The sequence below is a fragment of the Megascapheus bottae genome, chromosome 14, assembly GCF_031878675.1.
Source record: "Megascapheus bottae isolate mThoBot1 chromosome 14, mThoBot2.hap1, whole genome shotgun sequence".
Classification (NCBI taxonomy): Eukaryota; Metazoa; Chordata; class Mammalia; order Rodentia; family Geomyidae; genus Megascapheus; species Megascapheus bottae.
The window spans coordinates 47,893,843-47,914,755 of NC_143522.1; the positions used below are offsets into that span (position 1 = coordinate 47,893,843).

Genomic DNA, 20,913 nt, shown 5'->3' on the forward strand with positions numbered 1-20,913 from the left:
CTTTTAAATGATATTTTACAGAATGCAAGAAATAGAACTCTGATTCTACTATAAAATTTAGGCTAGCTACTTTCTAGTCCTCAATTATATTAGCTTTATAAACCTACAAGGAATTTGTATCACTGCTAGTAGATAGTGAAGGTCAATATAGAATCGTTTGTTTGGTTCCTTGATGCTTTTAACCAATACCAGTTTTAGCCATTTATGAAATAACAGTTTAAGGAATGCTGTCCAGGGGAAAATTCTAGGGATAAGATTAGCAGACATTAGCCAGATGTTAGCTCAGGCCTGTAATCCTAGCTATTCAGGAGGCTGAGATCTGAGGATCAAGGTTCAAAGCAAGCAGGGGCACAAAAGGACCTGAGATTCTTACCTCTAGTTCACCTTTAGAAAAGGGAAGTGGGGCTTAGCTCACAGGTAGGGTGGTAGCCTTGGGCTGAAGAGCTCAGGGACAGTGCCCAGGCCAAGTTCAAGCCCTTTGACTTACCAAAAAAGAAAAAAAAAAAAAAAGAGATTAGAAGACATTGACATTTCCTATTCATTTTCCTTTTGTAACCCAGTATAATTATACTAAAAAATGTATCACATTGATAAATAAGGGTTAGTTATGATCTCTTGTATCTCTCTCTCTTGCCTAGTGTTTGAATTCAATTTCAACCTTGAGCTTGCTTGGCAGGCACTATGCCACTTTTGCCATGCCTACAGCCCTCTAATCTCTTTTCTTGATTATTTTTTCCACTAAATTCCTAGGTTATCTGGAACAATTTATCAGATCTTTCCAGCTTTTAAGTACTTCATCTTTCTCTAGTAAGGATGATAATATCCCTTTTGCTGAAAGAAAATTGTTAGTTCAGGGTTTGTAATTTATAATTTTAAGAAAGGAGAATATTCTATGAGAATGCATCTATGTTAATGGTATCAGTAATAAATATTTTAAATTTAAAACCATTGTTACAAGGAAATGTCTTCAATAAAAAGTGGGTTTTCAGCCGTGCGGAGTGGCTCATGCCTGTAATCTTAGCTACTCAGGAGGCTGAGATCTGAGAATCAAGGTTCAAAACTAGCCCACACAAAAGGACCTGAGACTCTTATCTCCAATTAACCTCTAGAAAAGAAGTAGGGCTTGGCTCAAGGGTTGGGTGGTAGCTTTGAGATGTAGAGCTCAGGGACAATGCCCAGGCCCAGGGATAGGGTGGTGGCCTTGAGCTGTAGAGCTCAGGGATAGCACCCAGGCCAAGTTCAACAAGCCTCATGACCCACCAAAAAAAAAAAAATGAGTTTTCAAGTGTTAAGAATTATAGCCCCATATGACACAGAATTAGAAAAGTGTAAAGTTAAATATTTTAAAATAATTAAAAGCTGTTAAAATCTTAGAAAAGTAATCACATTTTAAGAATTGCCTCATGTTACCTAAATCACCATATAATTATATTAATTGTATATAGGAAGGTAAGAAATGAGATGAGGGAAAATAGGATATTAGTATAGTAAAATTAATATCTTACTTGGAAATTTTAACATACAACTGCTTTGGATATTTGTATTTTCTTCTTCAGTTGCTTTCTCTGTCCCTGAGGCTAGGGATTCAACCCAAGACCTACCACTTACTTAAAAGGCAAGTGCTGTACTACTGAGCTACATCTCCAATCCTGTAAATAATGATTACATCTGAAATTCATTTCTCCCAGCATTTAAAAAAATTTAATTAATTAAAAATTTTTTTTTTGCCAGTCCTGGGCCTTGAACTCAGGCCTGAGCACTGTCCTTTGGCTTTCTCAATGCCTGCTGCTTTACCACTTGAGCTACAGCACCACTTCTGGCTTTTTTCTATGTATGTGATACCAAAGAATCAAACTCGAATCTTTGTGCATGCTAGACAAGCACTCTACCACTAGGCCATACTCCCTGAAATTCATTTCTTCATTCACATTTACAGGAAATATTTGTATGTTAAGGATTTAAAATATTTGATTAAACTCTGAATTTATTTTTTATTTTTTTTGTGCCAGTCCTGGGTGCTAAACTCAGGGTCAAGATGCTATCTCTGAGCTTTTGTTATACAAGGCTAGTGTTCTACCACTTTGAGCCACAGCTCCACTTCTAGTTTTGGATGATTGATGGGAGATGAGAATCTCATGGAAACCTGGCCAGCTGGCTTTGAACCACCATCCTCAGATTTCAGCCTCTTGAGTAGCTAGGATTAGAACCATGGGTACATGGCTGAACCCTGAATCTTTTTTCCCCCTGTTGTGCTTGTCAAACTTTGGACCTGAGTGTTGTCCCTGAGCTCTTCAGCTCAAGGCTACAGCTCTGCTCCTTGAGCCATAGCACCACTTCTGGCTTTCTGCTGGTTAATTGGACATAAGAGTCTCACGGACTTCAGTGTTCTCCAGTACCCCGGCTGGCTTTGAACCACAATCCTCAGATCTCAGCTTCCTGAGTAGCTAGGATTACAGGCATGAGCCACCACGCCTGGCACCCTGATTCTTTTAAAAGTGCATTTCTCTCCCTCTGTCTCCCCCCTTCTTTTTTTGCCAGTCCTAAGTCTTGAACTCAGGGCCTGTGCATTGTCCTTGGGCTTTCTAAAGGCCTTCTGTTCTACCACTTGAGCCATAGCACCACTTCTGGCTTTTTTTTTTTTTTTTGATAGTCACTTCTACCTTTTTCTATGTATGTGGTACTGAGGAATCAAACCCAGGTCTTCATGCATGCTAAGCCAACTCTCTTATAACTAGGCCAAACTCCTGGCTCCATATGAAGACTCATTTTAGAGTGGGCTACTTTTTTTTTGGTCAGCCCTGGGGCTTGAACTCAGGGCTCTGATCACTATCCTTGGGTTTTTCTTAAGGCTAGAGCTCTACCACTTGAGCCACAGCATCACTTCTGGCCTTTTCTATATATACAGTACCAAGGAATTGAACCAGGGTTTTTATGCATGCTAGGCAAGCATTTGGGCAGTAGTCTTGAGCTGAAGAGCTCAGGGACAGCGTCCTGGCCCAGAGTTCAAGTCCCACGACCAAGCACCCCCCCCCCCAAAAAAGTACATTCTTTTTATTTTTTCTAATTATAGAAGTAATTTGTGCTTAGTATATAAAGTTTGAGGAAACATAAAAGCTATTGAGAAGTAATCATTTATTCACATATTAGTTTTATGTGGTTTTTAGTATGTTTTCAGTAATGTATAATGTAAAAAATACCTTCAATTCAGTTGAGTGATTATTTCTGATGCTTATCAACTGTCCATATGTAGCTTGTTCTGTGAATTAGCTAGTCAAGCAGATACTAAGGCATTAGAAGGGTAACATACATAAAATTGAAAAGTAGTTAAAAGGTTTAGGAAACAATTTAAGATATTCTTTGAACACTTATTTTCTATAGTTTTAAATATATAAATATACATGAAGTTTCATCTATGAAAGAAGTATGTAAATTATAGTAAGTCTTCCTTCAGCCTATTTTCTACCTTCTCAGATACCTGACTGGAGACAACCCCTATTACTAACTTCTTTAGCATCCTTCCAAAGATCTTTTATGCATATACAGACATACAGCATAAATTCACACGATCCATAGCTTTTACACTTTTGGATAAAAAACAGGTTTTAAGTTTCAGTATGGAAGCACTGTTTGAGGAAATTATGAGCAAAACAAAGTCCATTGGAACTTACAAGTCTAGTGTTGGGGAAACATTTAATAGACAGATAAACCAGTAAACGTATCAGATAGTAATTGCGACTTATGATGAAAAGTAAAGCATGATAAAAGATTACAGCCTGGAGGAGATCAGGGGAAATCGTTTTATCACACAAGAACAGAAACTTAAATTGAATGAGCTTAACACATACCTAATAGAAAGTACATTCTGAGCAAAAAGAAAAGTCTGCAAACCCTGTATGGCTTTGCTTGGGTGTTTGAGGAATGGTAATATCAAAATGGCTGAAGTGAAATGTGGAAAAAGAAAACAAGTGTTAGGACACCAAGTCAGTCTGCAGTGCTGTTTACTAAATTATGTAGTCAGAACTGTTAAACTTTCTTCATTATATTTTATTACATACATTAATTTGGTAGACACTAGTGGCTCACACCTATAATCCCAGCCCCTCAGGAGATCTGAGGGCTTCAGTTGGAAGCCAAGCCCAGGTAGACAAGTCAGAGAGACTCTTATTTCTAGTTAATGAGTATTTCTAGTTAATCAGCAAAAAGCCAGAAGTGGAATTGTGGCTCATTTTAGAGGATTAACTTCGAGTTAGAGCAAGGTGAAAGTGGGAGGCCCTGAATTTATGCCCTAGTACCAACACATGCACAAAAACAGCACCATAATTTAATCTGAATCACTTTATAGTTTTGTGCTATTAAAAATGTTACAGCCCAGGCAGGAAAGTCAGTGAGACTTTTTTTTTTTTAATTGATTGTGGGACTGGCCTTGATCTGTGGGACTGGGCATTGTCCCTGAGCTCTTCAGCTCAAGGCCACCACTTTACCACTTGAGCCACAGCATCATTTCCAATTTTCTGGTAGTTAATTGGAGATTAACTACCAGGCTTTAGTGCCTGGACTAGCTTTGAACCTTGATCCTCAAATCTCAGCCTCCAGAGTAGCTAGGATTACAGGCTGTTGTGAGACTCTTATCTCCAATAAGCTACAAAATAAAACCCAGAAGTGGTGCTGTGGCTTAAGTGATAGAGCACTATCCTTAGTCAGAAAGAGGCTTAGGGACAGCTCTAGGTCCTGAGTTCATGCCCCAGGACCAGCAAAAAAAAAAAAAAGTTATAACATATACTTATGTATACTTGCACTACAGTGTATACATGCAACCGTATCTGTAGGTAAAAATCTAAATTTTGAAGTTAATTTGATTCATAAACCATACTAATTTATACTTCCATTACAATGAAGAACTTACTATTTTTTGTGTGGGTCATGGGCTGACTTTCTCGACCTTGATCCTCAGATCTCGGCCGCTTGAGTAGCTAGGATTACAGGCATGAGTCATCCGTGCCCGGAAGAACTTTCTTTTACATGCTTACTATTCATTTTATTCCACAGTTAGTAAGAATTGAAAATTTATCTGATTGTACTTGTAATCATTTTCTTCTTGGTGTATTTTGTGATTAATGTCTCACTATATTTCCCCAGGCTTATTTCTCAAATTTGTAATCTCATTCTGTATCCCTTTTTTGTCTTCAGAGTAGCTGAAGCTACAGGTATTTACCATTATACCTGGTTATTAATTTAAAAAAATAAATGAAACCAGGTACTGGTGGCTCATGCCTGTAGTCCTAGCTACTCAGCAGGCTAAGATCTGAGGATCACAGTTCAAAGCCATACCAGGCAGGAAAGTCTATGAAACATTTTATCATCAATAAAACTGCCAGAAAGGCTGGGCAGCATGGCTCATGCCTGTGATCCTAGCTACTCAAGAGGCTGAGATCTGAGGATCGTGGTTCAAAGCCAACACAGGCACTAAAAAAGCCCGTGAGACTCTTACCTCCATTAACCACCAGAAAACTGGAAGTGGCACTGTGACTTAAGGAATAGAGCAGTAGGCTGAAGAGCTCAGAGACAACACCCAGGGTGGGAGATCAAGTCCCATGACTGACAAAAAGAAACAGCGGAGGGAAAGGAGGACAAAAACATGAGAAGGGGAATCAATGTTCGAGAAGTAATGTACCCACTACTTGATGAGTGTAACTGTAACCCCTCTATACAGTATCCTGAAAATTAAAACAAGCAGCCAAAAAGCCAGAAGTTGAGCTGTGGCTCCAGTGATAAAGCACTAACCATGAGTGAAAAAAGCTTAGGTACAGCACCTAGGCCTTAAGTTTAAGCCCCAGCGCATGCATGCTCACACACATAGCAAAGAGGACTCAGTTCAGTGGCTCACACCTGTTATCTTCGCTATTGAAGAGATAGAGATTGGGAGAACTACAATTTCAATGTCAGCCTAAGCAAAAAGTTAGCAGGACCCCATTGCAACAAAAAGCTGGACATGGTGGTATGCATTTATAATCCTAGAGATATGAGATGTTTAGTGATGAAGGTCAGATATGCTATTTGAATAGTAAAAAGGGCTGGAGGCATGGTTCAATTGGTAGAGTACTTGCCTATCAAATGAGATGTTCTTAGTTCAAACCCTAGCACTATGGGGACAAAAGGGTGGGAGGATCTACAAAAAAAAAAAAAAATCCTAGATCACTTACAAAGAGAATGACAGTTATACTAAATACTGTTCTCAGCACCAACAATGGGAGACATGGTAGTTGAATGGTATCTTTATGTGCTAAGGAAAACAGTTGTCCTCATAGTTATATACTAAGCAACCTTCAAAAATAAGATTAAGTACAATAACTTTTTAGAGCTGCTAACTGGAGCAAATAAGTTGCATTGATCAAGAATGTCATAACAAAATAGAACAGAATTAAAATCTGAGATACAAAAAAATGGCATAAGAAATGAGTAAATAGGTAGACAGATTAAATGTTTCTAAGTATAATTCTTTTGGAATTAGAATAAAGGACAGATTAAAATATGGTCAGCTCATGTGATTTCCGAGTTTAGTAAGAAGATAAGTATTCTGGAAATATTTATGTTGGTGTGTAGGAACTAGTAGCATAACAGCATTAACTTCAAACTTGAAAAATACAATTCAATTTAAAAATAGACAAAAGATTTGAATGGACATTTCTCCATAGAAGACATACAAATGGCTAATATATCCATGTTCTATATTAACCAACATTGAAATACCAATGAAAATCACAATGAGATACTACCCCCACTCTCACACACACTCATACACACACGACAATTGTCATCAAACAGATAATAAGAAATTCTGGTGGTGATATGGAAAATTTGGAAATCTCATATATTACTAATGGAAATGTGAGAGACACTGTGGCTCCTTTCGTTAGTTTTTTGAAATATGAAAGTGTTGATCAGATTACTCAAACTTTTCACTCCTAGGAATATGCTCAAGAGAATCAAAGAGTGTCTTCATTTATTTGTTTTATATACTGAGGTAATAATCTTTAGTTTAAAGCTTAGAGTCACTTGAGAAAGTTCATTTCCTTATCAGTTTGATGTTTATAAAATAAAGCATATGCCTAATTCTAATATTTGGACCAACCCTAATTTACTTAGATAGGATATTCTGATATAACTTTTCAGCATTCCCATATAACATGTTTTATGTCAAAGCCAAGAAGAATTTAAAATTTAGCCTTGGCTTTGAACAGAGGAATAGCCTAATAAAAACAGTATTTATACTGTGTTCTGGAATTTAAGAAACAGTAGACTGAAGTGAAGAAAAATTCCAAAAAATACTTACAAGTGACTTGGAAACTTTATTTGGAGAAAATACAAATTTGTTTTTGAAATCCATATTAGATTTGCTCTTAGAATTCAATCTCATTAAGAAAAACAGCTCTTAATGATTTTCCTAGATAAATTACCTTGTATAAAAATTACTTTTAGTTATAATACTGAGGGTTTTTTTTTTTTTTGCAGTATTTCCATTCAACAGACTTCTCAGTTCTTGGTTTTGAAAACATAGCTAATAGTGTCTATTTTTTTAATGCTGTTCATTGTAATTGCTAATAATAAAGCATTTTCCTACTTTACGCCAAAAATTTTACATTCAAAATGTGTGTTCTCTGATTTCTTTTCTTACAGCTTGCCAGTATTTGCTGTGCTGAAATGTTTTTAATTTAAACTTTCCTTCCTTTGTATCTTTTAGTTTTCTCTGTTGCTGCTTTTTCTGTGACACAGCCTTTCATTATAGTCACTCTTCTTTTTTTCCTTCCCCACTTCTTTCTTTTCCTTTTTTAAAGCCATGAGAAGCCGATCCATTGGTGAATGTGCTCTGCCATCGGCCTATATACGCAGTGCTAAAAGTGCTCCTGTTCTGATCCATACTTCCAAACCCTTCTTGCCTGATATTGTTCTCACTCCCCTTTCTGATGAGCTTTCAGGTAGTGCCACCTCTGCTAATTTCTGCATCACCCTTTTCACTGATAATTCTCTGCTTTCAAATTTGGCCTAATCAAATAAACTCTTCAGTTAATTTCTTGGGGGAGGTGTGGAAAACTGGGAAATAATTGAGAAATCAACATTTTGAGTTATTTGAATTCTAATGCTATCCTTGCAGTTCATTCTGGAAGTGCTAAGTTTAGTGCTGTGCCAATGTACAATATTATTGGATATGAATAGCCAGTTTTCTCCTTTATGTTTGATTTTTTTATGTAGTGGTTAAATAGTAGTGAATATTGCTATTAATATTATTAGAGCCCTGACTTTTAATTTCTCCGTGTTTTGACTAACAGTATAGCAAGTCTTAAATAATTACTTCATCTTCTATAATAAAGGAATTAGGCAAGAACAATCAGTTAATTAGAAAAGAACATAAGTCTAAATGTCATTTTGAAATACTTATTTTGTAATTTTTATTTTTTATTTTGAAATATTTATATTAGATATGATCGTACATAGATAATTGTGAACACCTGACTTCTGAGCTGTTTGAAAACATGCTCAGCTTTCTCATTCTACTTAGGTCCTTTATCTTAATTAAGGATGGCTGGCTCAGTTAACATCTACTGAAGTGCATATAACTTGCTCAGTTCACTGAGCCATGAAAATTATATACATCCCTCTGTTCACCATCACTCAAACAAAATTTGAGTTTTCATTATGCTAATATTTCCGTACTCTGTGATACTACCTTTCCACTCACTACCTCTGCACACACAGCAGTTTTTACTTTGTATCAGGATTGCTTCCCTTTGTCACTGAATTTTTCTGTCTAAAACATCCATTCGCTGTTGTCTTCTGAACAGAAGCACACTTTGTTGAATATGGCTTAAACTTCTTGTACATGAGACACTTTCAGTTCACTTTTCTTACTAGGAATTGCCTGACATTGTCACATTTGATAGCCTCAAACTCTGGGTCTGAATGCTGTCCCTGAGCTTCTTTTTGCTCAAGGGGAGTGCTCTCCCACTTAACACAGAGCTGCTTCCAGCTTTTTTGAGTAGTTTATTGGGAGTAAGAGTCTCAAGAGTTTTTGACCTGGGCTGGTTTTGAATTGAGGTCCTCAGACCTCAGCCTCCTGAGGTCTGGCTTAATGTGTTTTTTTGTAGTTTGTTTTTGTTTTTAAGCTGTCTTTATACCTTTTACTTCTTAACGAATGGAAAGGAATTGTGAGAAAGGTGTATTTGTATTAATATTGATATTTCAGGTAACATTTCTTCTCCCATCCTTAGTCCCGTTAACATCGGAGACTTTGTTAACCTACAGAGGTAAGATAATTGAGATATATATATATATACATATATATGTATATGTATATGCATATATACGTATATGTATATGCATATATATATTCTTAGAAAATATTTTAAGTGGTAGAACATACCAAGATTGACAAGTGAACACTTACTGGATTTATATTTTTTTTCTACTTTAGAATACATTGATGCAGTCATTGTAATATAAAAATAACTACATTCAGGGGCTGGAAGTTTGGCCTAATGGTAGAGTGCTTACCTAGCATTCATGAAGACCCAGATTTGATTCCTCGGTACCACATACATAGAAAAAAGCTGGAAGTGGTGCTGTGGCTCCAGTGGTAGGATTCTAGCCTTGAGAAAGCCCAAGGACAGTGCTCAGGCCCTGAGTTCAAGGCCATGACTGAAAAAAAAAAAAAAACTACATTCAGATATTTCAGTGCTATTTTTTGAGAAGTCTTCAGTTTTAGATTGAAACCATAATGTAATTAGGGATGGCTTGTAATTAAATTGGCATTTGGTTTTGAAGTTGTATAGCAATCATAAGAATTTGACCTTAATCCAAACTGAGAATGCTTATTGACTCATTTAATATGTGAGTAAATTTCATACTAGTAAATCTAGGCAACTTGAATATTTTAAGATATTACTGTTAAAAAGTAGCAAGATTAGAGGCCAGGAGTTTGGCCTAGTGGTAGAACGCTTGCCTAGCATGCATGAAGACCCTGGTTCGATTCCTTGGTACCACATGCACAGGAAAAAGCTAGAAGTAGTGCTGTGGTTCAAGTGGTTGAGCTCTAGCTTTGAGAAAGCCCAAGGACAGTGTTCAGGTCCTGAGTTCCAGATCCAGGACTAGCAAAAATGAAGTAGGAAGATTAAAACATATGGAATAAATCATAAATGATGTAATTTTAAATATTAATAAATGACAGATCATATAAATCTTAATAGACGGCTGATATAATACATTTTGTTACTTATGCTGTTTAGCTACAAATGAATAATCAGGGTACATTTTCCCTTTAGTGCCCCATTAAGCACTGTGTATCTTTCCTATGTGAGTAGCACATCTTTTCTTGGCTTATAAAATATAATTTAGTTAAATTAGCGAGGCACTGGTGGCTCTTAGTCCTAGCTATTCAGGAGGCTGAGATCTGAAGATAATGGTGCAAAGCCAGCTTGGGCAAGAAAAACCAATGCAACTTTTATCTTCATTTAACCACCAGAAAATTGGATATGGCACTGTAGCTCAAAGTGGTAGAAGAGCTCTAACCTTTAGCCAAAAGAAAAGAGGTCAGGGACAGCATCCAGGCTCTGAGATGAAGACTCATGAACAAGTTGTTTCACAGTTTAAGTAATAATAATAGTAGTAGTAGTAGCAGTAGTAGTAGTAGTTATTATTATTATTGTCAGTCATAAGTCTTCATTTCTATATTTGGGGATTGATTCCCTTTTTAGAATGTTCTATTTCTGTTTTCTTTCTAAAGAAAGTGTGTTGGGGCTGAGAGTGTGGCCTAGAGGTAGAGTGCTTGCCTGGCAAGCATGGAGCCCTGGATTTGATTCCTTGGTACCTAGTATTAGGCTTCATGAATGCAAGTGTGTATGCGCGTGTGCGCGCGCCCATGTACACACACTCACGCCCACAGGCAAAATAGGTTAATTGTTGCTTTATGCCCAGAATTTAAAAGTCAACAAATCAATATTAGAATGGTGAAAGGTTTGGAAATACAAGATAGTTCAGCAAACTTAATCATAGTAGTTTAAAGTCATTTATTTGAGCTTGATTTTTTTTCTGTATGTCTTTTCATGTAATTTTAATAATGCAGATTCTCCTCTGAATAACCTACAAATTAAATATCTTAAAATGATGCATAATTTTTGCTAATTTAGATTCTCTGTAGTTTAACTTCAGTGTAAGATTTTGGCACTTCAAACATTTAGAAATTTCTAGTCTTGGGCGGGGAGTGTGGCCTAGTGGTAGAGTGCTTGCCTAGCATGCACAACATCCTAGGTTCGATTTCTTAGTACCACATACACAGAAAAAGCCAGAAGTGGTTCTGTGGCTCAAGTGGTAGAACTATAGCCTTGAGAAAGCCCAAGGCCCTGAGTTCAAGTCCTAGGACTAGCAAGAAAAAAAAAGAAAAATTTTAGTCTTTTGTTAATATTCTGGTTTCAGAGGCTGTTTCCTTGTAAAAATCGAAATAGATTTTTAGTAGAAGTGATAATCTTTAAAATAGAAGGCATATTTTCCTCTCTCTCTCTCTCTCTCTCTCTTCTCTCTCTCCTTCCTTCCTTCCTTCCTTCCTTCCTTCCTTCCTTCCTTCCTTCCTTCCTTCCTTCCTTGTTAGCATCAAGCTTTTTCTGTGTCCATGGTACTGAGTAATTGAACCCAAGGATTTGTGCATGTTACATACGCACTCTACCATTTGAGCCATACTCTGGCCTATGCTTTCCTTCAAACCAGTATTTATTAAGCCTTTTGCTATGAGATAAGTACTTTTTCCAAGCATACTGTGGTGGACAATACAGAAATTCTAAAAAAACTTAAATTCTAGTAAAAGTTTTTTTTCCCTCTATGCATATAAGGTAATATTCATACTATAACACAGAATTTAACCTAGCTTAAAACTAGAATAAGAAGCTTTTTTGAGATGTTCAGGTAAAAGCTGTGTTTCAACACAGAAATAATTTTCAGTACTTTAATGTTAAATATTATCAAGAAAACCCAGAGATAAAACTTTTTTAATAAAATTGTAAGCTTTGTACATGAAGCATTTTCTCAGTGTCCAAGGTTTTCTCCTTGTTAGTTTGCTCATTACATGATTTATAGTTCTTAGTTTAAAATAATTTAAAGAGTTCTATTTTTCAAATTAAAATATAATTAAATTGCTTTGAAGGACATTTTTATTCATTCTGATGTTGATATTTTTAGCAATAAGAACAGTTTTTCTCTGAATAATCTAGTATTTGTTTTGTCAAGGTTTTTATTTCTAAGATTCTTACAGAGATAAGTGGCTATTGCAGTTTCTTAATAGTTTTTTTTTAACCAACTTATGAGAATAATGAATTCAGCAATATAAAACATGCATAATAAATTAAAAAGCATAAGCTAGGTAGCCTTGGGCAAGTCAGTTGAAATAACTTCATCTATAAAATAGTGATCACAGCACTTCCTTTTTTATCCCCAGTGATCACAGCATTTCTCCCCCCCTCTTCCCACCATTGGTTGTGGGTCTTGAACTTTGGGCTTGGGTGCTGTTCCTGAGCAATTCAGCTCAAGGCTGTTGCTCTACCACATGAGCCACAGTGCCACTTCCACTTTTCTGGTGGTTAATTGGAGATACGATTCTCATAGACTTTCATGCTTTCATGCTGGGGCTGGCTTTGAACTGAGATCCTCAGATCTCAGCCCCAGTGGCTAGGATTATAGGCGTGGGCCACTGGGCCCAGCTAGTACTTCCTTTTTTGAGGATAAAAGTAGTTAATATATATAACTTTAGAATAATATGCTCTCATAGAAAAAGCTACATATGCTTTAGCTATTAGCATTTGAGAGAATAGCCATTTAAATTTTTCTTAAAGTAGAACTATTTAGTAATCTTTCTGGCTTCTTGGAATGGAAAAATTATGATATAAATAATGGGAACCAAAAAAATACAGTACTTTTTCTCTACTTTTTCTTTAACTTCATATATTTGCTGGCCATATATCTTTAGATTTGATATGTTGAAATTTTGACTTTGAACTTGAATAAAATCCTCACTATAAAATTCTTAAGAACTTGGAAATGGTGCTGTGACTCAAGGGTTAGGGTGGTAGTCTTGAGCTGAAGATCTCAGGGATAGTGCCCAGGCCCAGAGTTCACATCCCATTATCAAAAAAAAAAAAATTATAGAAAAATTATCGGCTTTATTTCAATTGTTATTTAGAATACTATATGGAAAACCTAGAATTCAAAATCTGTTTTTAAATCTGAGGCTTTTATGATCTCCATAGGAGATGTAACAAATTTGTCAAGATGCACAAATATTCATTAGGCCTTTGCTTTAGTAACATATGTAATGAGTATAAATGCATAAATTCAAAGTTTATAAAACAAATTATTACTATTATTTTGATTGGTAGTGGGGCTTGAAGTGTAGGCCTGGGTGCTGTCCCTGAGCTCTTCAGCTTAAGGCTAGTAGTATTCTGCCACTTGAGACCAGCACTACTTCCAGTTTTCTGATGGTTAATTGGAAATGAGTCTCTCAGACTTTTGTGCCCGGGCTGGCTTTGAACTGCAATCCTCAGATCTCAGCCTCCCGAGTAGCTAGGATTACAGACATGAGCCACTGATGCCCAGCAATTTTGTTTTTTATTTAGACTATTTTCTTAATAGAGTACATTACAGAAGAAAGCCTATGTAATTTTAAATGTATTATATGCCCTTCCGCTTAATTATGAACAAATATTTCAGTTGTTACTTTAGGAGCTACCATTTGTCTACAGGAGTCTATAATAAATTTCAGGAATACATTAACATCTTAGCATAATACAAACCTCCACTGGTCTAAATTTACTACAGAGTAGTCAGACAGGGTGATTGGCAGTTCCCTTTTTATATATCAAAGCTGCTTTTAAAACTGAGAGTTAAAGACATCTAAAATTTAGGGTCTGCCTATCTCAAAAATAACTATGGGGGGTTGGGAGTTTGGTCTAATGAGAGTGCTTGCCTAGCATGCATGAAGATCCGGGTTCAATTCCTTACTACCACATACACAGAAAAAAAAAAAAAGGCGGAAGTGGGGTGGCTCAAGTGGTAAGAGTACTAGCCTTGAGGTACAAGCCCAAAGACAGTGCTTAGGCCCTGAGTTCATGCCCCAGGACTGCCAAACAACAACAAAAACCTATGGGAAGTGGCCTTGTGGCTCAAGGGGTAAGGTAGTAGTAGCCTTGAGCTGAAGAGCTCAAGGATAGCACCCAGGTCCAGAATTCAAGCCCCTTGATCCCCCCCAAAATAAAAACTAAACAAAGCAAAAAATAAAGCCAGGTGAGGTGGCTCATGCCTATAATCCTAGCTACTCAGGAGGTTGAGATCTGAGGCAATCAGGGCACTAAAGTCTGTGAGACTCTTATCTGCAGTTAACCACCAGAAAATGGGAAATGGGGCTGTGGCTCCAAGGGTAGGGCTATATCCTTGAGCTGAATTGCTCAGGGACAGCACCTCGGCCCAGAGATAAGACAGTAACCTTGAGATGAAGAGCTCAGGGACAGCGCCTAGGCCCGGAGTTCAAGCCTCATGACCCACAAAAAAACAAAACAATGTATTCTTGGACAAGGCACTCATTATCTTTGGATCTAAATTTTTCATTGTAATTTTTCAGTTATACTTCTGTTTCTTTTATTCTTTTCTTTTTAAGACTGTCCATGTAGTCCAGACTGACCTTGGTCTCTCTTCTGAATACTGGTGCCTCTGCCTTCTAAATGCTGAAATTACAGGCCTGTACTGTCTTGCCTACCTTATTTTTTGGGGGTCTGGGGGGCCATGGCAAGCGGGCGGGGGGGGGAGTTCTGGGGTTTGAATTGGGCCTTAGTATTGTATTGTCTTTGAGTGTTCTCAAGGCTAGTACTCTACCACTTGAACCATAGCAACACTTGTGGCATTTTCTGTGTATGTGGTACTGAGGAATCAAACCCAGGGCTTCATGCATAATAGGCAAGCATTTACCACCAAGCCCCCTACCTTGGATCTTTAACATTTGCAAAACCAAATCTAATGAATAGTATTACTGACTTTTTTTTGTCCATTTTCATTATATCTACAATTTTTTTTGTAATTCCTAGGTAATCTAAAGATGATGGACCATAGGCAATTTCTAAAATTCTTCTTTGAGAATATGTATGTATCTGGAAGGTTAATATTTCATCTTGAAGTTTCTTGTAGGTTCATAAATATTTTGAGGATTTACTTAGTACATATTCTTAAACAGTAAAAAAAAAAGTTAATCATGTTAAGTCTACTTTCCACATTTCATTGTCATAAATATTAGAGAGTAACTTGACCTCTGTAGGCCTCATTTTTATCATCTATAAATAATCAAGTTAGATAACCTGTAAGTTTCCATTTTGATTATAGAATCTGTTCTTAAAAAGCAGTGTAACAGCCCTGGTATAATGGCATACACCTTTAATCCTAGCAGTAGGGAGGCTAAGAAGATGGTTGACCTAAAATTGGTCAACCCAACTTGGATACTTACCCTGTGGTTTTTTTGTTTGTTTGTTTTTGCCAGTCCTGGGCTTGAACTTAGGGTCTGAGCACTGTCTTTGGACTTTCTCAAGGCTAGAGCTCTACCATTGAGCCTCAGCACTTCTTCTGGCTTTTTTCTATGTATGTGGTACCAAGGAATCAAACCCGGGTCTTTCATGCATGCTAGGCGAGCACTCTACCACTAGGCCAAACTCCCGGCCCTGTTTTTGTTTTGTTTTGTTTTTAAAATAAATGCCTGGCATTGATGGCTCATGCCATCAATCTCAGGAGGCTGAGATTTGAGGATCACAATTCAAAACTAGCCCAGACACTTAACTCTCATTAACTACCAGAAAACCATGGGGAAGGGAGGAAGCAAACCATAAAACATGCATATAAGAAAAGTTTTAGAGTTTGGTTGTTTAGCAGATTTAAATAATTAGTCAAAAATAAAGCGGTAGAATTTTAAAATAACATACTGGCTTCATTTAGTAGTGCTAAATAAATTATAACACTGTATTAAAATAAGCACCTCAGTAGAACCTGATGAAGACAGCTTCAAGATAGAAGATAGAGATTTTCACTTATCATTTGTGATCCATTAGAAAGGTAATGAGTTGAAGAAAAGGTGCCATCTCTTATCTGCTCAAATGGAAGCAGAAAAATTTATGAGTCTAATGTGGAATATTTAAAATAGCTTTGTGTTCAGATCTACTTTTTTTCCCCTACTTTATAAAAAAATTGAAAAACAAACTTGAATTGGCACAGCTCTATCTCTAAATGCACTTCCAAATGTTTCATTGTCTCACTGTCTATTTCTGTGCATGTTAACATTTAAAATGTATTTTGGTAGTTTTCTAATTCATTGACATTATATGGTTTATTTGCTTGTCCTCATTATTTAAAAAAAGAGTTGCATTTTTTTTTACTGAACAAAAAAATCTTTTTTTTTTTAAAAAGGATGCTTACACTGTGGTTGAAATGAAGTTATTTTTCATATTCATGTAGTTTCTATTATTTATAACTTTTCTCTTTTACAGACATTGATGATGCTCAAATACTTCCTCGTTCAACTAGAGTCAGACATTTTTCACAGAGTGAAGACACTGGAAATGAAGTTTTTGGAGCCTTGAATGAGGAACAGCCATTGCCTCGAAGTAGCAGTACTTCCGACATCTTGGAACCATTCACAGTTGAACGAGCCAAAGGTGCAGTTCCTGTCATTGACAGTTCATCCCGTCATGCACCAAGCTTGCAGAGTTCCACAGAGGCTTCTTCAATAACTAGATCCACTGAAAGCCACATCACTGATACTCATAGTAGAGAGTCTTCTCTGGAAGTTGGTGATAGCATATATGACCATCTTTGTCACTTAATAGGTCCAGTAGAACTTACAGATTCAGCTTTTGAACAAATCCAGTACATTGACCTTGAAGGAGATGATGATCTTCTTTCTTCCCTGAAAGAATATTTTAAGGAAAATCAGGAATCTTATAGTAAAAATGAGATAGGTAAAAATACAGCCAAGGAAGTGATTGTTGCTAGGGATGAGAGATCATCCCTAGATAAATTAGAATACGTAGATCAGGAAATTAGATCAGAAAATGCCATATCTTTTGTTGGGACTCCTGAAAACATACATTTTCAAAAAGAACCAAACTCAGCTGTCTTCATGAGTAATATTTTACCTATCCAGTCAGATAGTTTAATGAGAACACAAACTTCTGAAAAATCTAAGCAACTAAACATTGATGAACAGTCATCGGATCCTAGTTCAGATAGCCTTGGTGATAAAGAAAAAAAGAAATACCTGTATAGACAAACAGCCACAGAATTAGATGCCTGTGTAGATGCAACACTAGTTGAAAAACTTAGGCATGTGCAAATTAATGAAAAAATCACTGTCCCACATATAATGCATGCCAAGAAAACTACACTAAAAGCACCAGTTAACCGTAGGATGCCTTATGTTTCAAATGCTAGCAAGCTTTCTCCAACTAAAAGGAGTTTGTCTGAAACAGTAACTCATAGGGCCAAAATCATGAAAATTGCTGCTAAGAAACGAAATAGTGTTCATGTCACTTTCAGACCATCTACTGAATCTGTTCAGTTTTATAATCCTCTGGAAAGCAAAGAGGCTCCTTGGAAGATGAGACTACGGAAACTCAGTGGCTTTAGTAACAGTAGCAGTAGCAGTGCTAGCAACACCCATACCAGCTCATCTAGTAGCCCAGAGTTTGTAAAGCCTGGTGTGTACAGGCCTTTAGATACAATTACTACAGCATCAGTTAGCAAAACAGTGAAGGAATCCACAGAGATTCCCACCACCATACTACAGAAAGAAGGAATTGCAAATAATCAGTTAGGTAGTCGTAGCACAGTTAGATCATCAAGTCATGAGGCAGGACTACAGCAGGGCTCCCTGGGTGGCGTTTATAAAACTGTTGTACATGCTCTTTCGAAGCCGAAGGCAAATGTTTCCCCACAGAGGCAGAACAGAATGCCACCAGAGGCTCCACTGAGGGATCTGTACAGTCATGTAATGGGCTATTTTGGAAGGAAAGCTGCAGGTGAGCACTAACAGTGTGCAGAGCGCAAAAGGAGAAAGACAGCACCAGTTTGGCTTAATGCAACTGAAGCAAGCTATAAGCAATCAAAAAGCTTTGGGTTGGTCACTGCTTTCTCTCTGTTTGGTTATGCATGCGCCTTTCCCCCAGCTGTACTTTTCCCAGCATAAAATGTTTTATTTAAATTACTAATTTCTCTTATAAGCTGTTTAGTTAAACCTCTTTGCTGCTGAACAGGATAGGAAAAAAGATAGAACTTAACCTTTCATGGCTGAGTGTGTAGTATGTGAGTCTTAAAATTTAGTTTACTGAGGAGTTCCTGTCTTTTTTCTCTTGCCTCACTGTAGTTTATTTTAAAAAGCACTAGTTGTATTTAGTATTTAATTGAAATCATCAGTTTTTTACTGCTGAGTTAATTTGGTTTTGTATTTTTTTCTTGGTAGAAAATTATTTTGAAATTTAACCAGCAATTAGGTTCTACAACCAGTCCCAGCTTTCAAAGTAGATTTAGTCACAGTTCATTTAAATCATTTACAAAAATCTTCTGGATTTTTAGTTTTGCATTCATTTGTAGCAGAATGCAAGTTATATCCTTGAAATACTTTTTTAAAACATTTTAAACGTGAATATAGGTTTCATAGATTATAGAAATAAAGTAATACAGAAATAAAGTAAGATTATGTTAACTGTTTTATCTTGTCAAAATTACAATAACTTTACAAATACAGAAAATTAACTTTCAGCAGTAAGGTAGGTTTTGATTTTGTTTTAACGTGGTTTTGTTGGCATGATTAACCAACGCTGTATAGTGCATCTTGCATCAAGCCATTAATGCCACCTGAGGGCAGTATTTGGCAGCTTTAGCAAAGCCTGGCCCGAAATATAAAGATAATGGTATTTCACAATTAATTTCTGACCAGTGTATTTTTTTAAGCTGACATGCTTTATAGTTTATTAGGACATAAACAATTTTGAACTTCTTTACATTATAGAGAAACAAACTTTTCAACAGCACAATAGTGACATAAAAATTTTATTTTCTATAACTTAGTTTCTCAAAATACTCTTGTTAATATAGATCATAATGTAGACATAAAAAATGCTATTTTGGTTGAAAAATTATAAAATCTTCAAAGCATTAAGATTAGATTTTATAGTAGAAAGAAGCAATAATATATCACAATTGAAGAACTTTTCTTATAAATACCTACATTTTATGCATTTGGATCTCACTAAGATTTATATAGGCTAAAAGTACTTATTTTATTCTATGCTTTGGGGAAAACAGGAAACATGAAATTTTAAGGCTCCAAATAGAAGCAAACTGGCAGTAGGAAAAGAAATATACCAGTTTCTTTATAGGCAATATTAACCTGACTTCAACCAGTGCTTATCTGTAAGCTTTCTTGCTGTTCAAGGTTATACTGAAGATTGACTAACATCTGCTTAGTTAAATAAAGTAAATATCAATTTACTAATTCTTAAAGTTAAATCTAAAAGGAGGGAAATTATTCCTAAGTGCATGTTTGGCAAATAATTGGTATGGCAAAGGTACTTTGGAGTTATTTTTTGTTTCAAATGTAGAATGTGAATTTAAGGTGTTCCTCACTATAAATAGTTATTTATTTACTTTTAGTCAGTAAAGAGGATTTGAGCCCCAAACTGCCTCCTCTTAATAGTGATATTGGCAGCAGTGCTAATGTGCCTGATCTGATGGATGAGTTTATAGCAGAACGACTGCGAAGTGGTAATCCCTCGGTAAGTTGATTTTCTTTATTTGGTTTTAGAGATGAAGGAAGAGAATATTTTTTGGGGGGGAGGGGTCAGTCATGGGGCCTGGGTGCTGCCCGAGCTCTTCAGCTCAAGGGTTCCACCCTATCCCTTGAGCCACAGCATTACATAGATTTTCTAGTGGTTAATTGGAAATAAGAGTCTCATGGACTTTAATGCCCAGGCTGGCTTTGAACTATGATCCTCAGATCTCAGCTTCCTGAGTAACTAGGATTACAGGCGTAAGTCACCACACCTGGCTGAGAATTTTTTTAAAATATAATATTCTATATCCAAAGGTATAAAACAGATGGATAGAATAGTATTCACCAAAGATTGAAATACTTATTTCCTCAAGTAGCTATGTTCTACTGCCTTACTAGTTCCCCTCTATGTTTTTTATCTTTCTGCCTGTGTCCTCAATAACACTAATATAGAAAAGGTAACAGTGGAATTACCTGGTCAACTCCCATAGTTTTAATATTATATTGAATATTAAATATCAAAATGAAAATAGAGGATTTGTATTCCAAATAATGCTTAAGGTCTGTATTGCATTTGAGTTTCAAATTGTTCTGTAACTGTTAACATTATTTTGATTTTAGGGTTTTTTTTCCCCCCTTAAATAGAATCAATGTAGAATGTTCGTCATTATTCTTCCTTCTTTCACTATTTTTTTAAATTTTTTTATTTTAATTAATAGAAGGATTACATTATATTTGCCAGATAGAAGCTGTATTCCTTAACCGTCATTGCTACCCCTTTTCATGTTTTTGTCCCCATTTCCCTCCCACCCTTCTGTCACTATTTCTTCTGTTGACTTCTTTTTCCATTTAAATAGTTTCTCTCTGTTTAACTTACATTCACTTCATGAATACCACTAAGGCTTAGGAATTTCATGCCCAATACTATCTAATATTTAGGGCTTTTGTTTTCAGCAGACCAACAATAGTTTAGGTACCAGTTCCACACTGTTAATATGCTGCATAGATTGTTGAATGAGGCTCCTTTTGAAGCCCCCCAGTTGCCTCATCTGTTGTACTAATAATCTTGGACACTAGAA

General features: G+C 36.3%; 1 protein-coding gene across 9 annotated transcripts in view; it reads left to right on the forward strand.

Annotated features, from left to right (window-relative positions):
* The window catches only part of Ralgapa1 (Ral GTPase activating protein catalytic subunit alpha 1), a 199,072-nt gene that overhangs the window by 68,351 nt on the left and 109,808 nt on the right, over positions 1–20,913 (forward strand). For 6 of the 9 annotated variants that reach the window (XM_090345148.1, XM_090345150.1, XM_090345149.1 and 3 more), the window contains 3 exons: positions 7,833–7,973; positions 16,554–18,083; positions 19,717–19,838. In XM_090345148.1, the coding sequence (XP_090201274.1) occupies positions 7,833–7,973; positions 16,554–18,083; positions 19,717–19,838 (1,793 nt within the window). The remainder of the gene's footprint in view (positions 1–7,832; positions 7,974–16,553; positions 18,084–19,716; positions 19,839–20,913) is intronic. The other 3 variants (XM_090345156.1, XM_090345154.1, XM_090345157.1) reach the window with 3 other exon arrangements.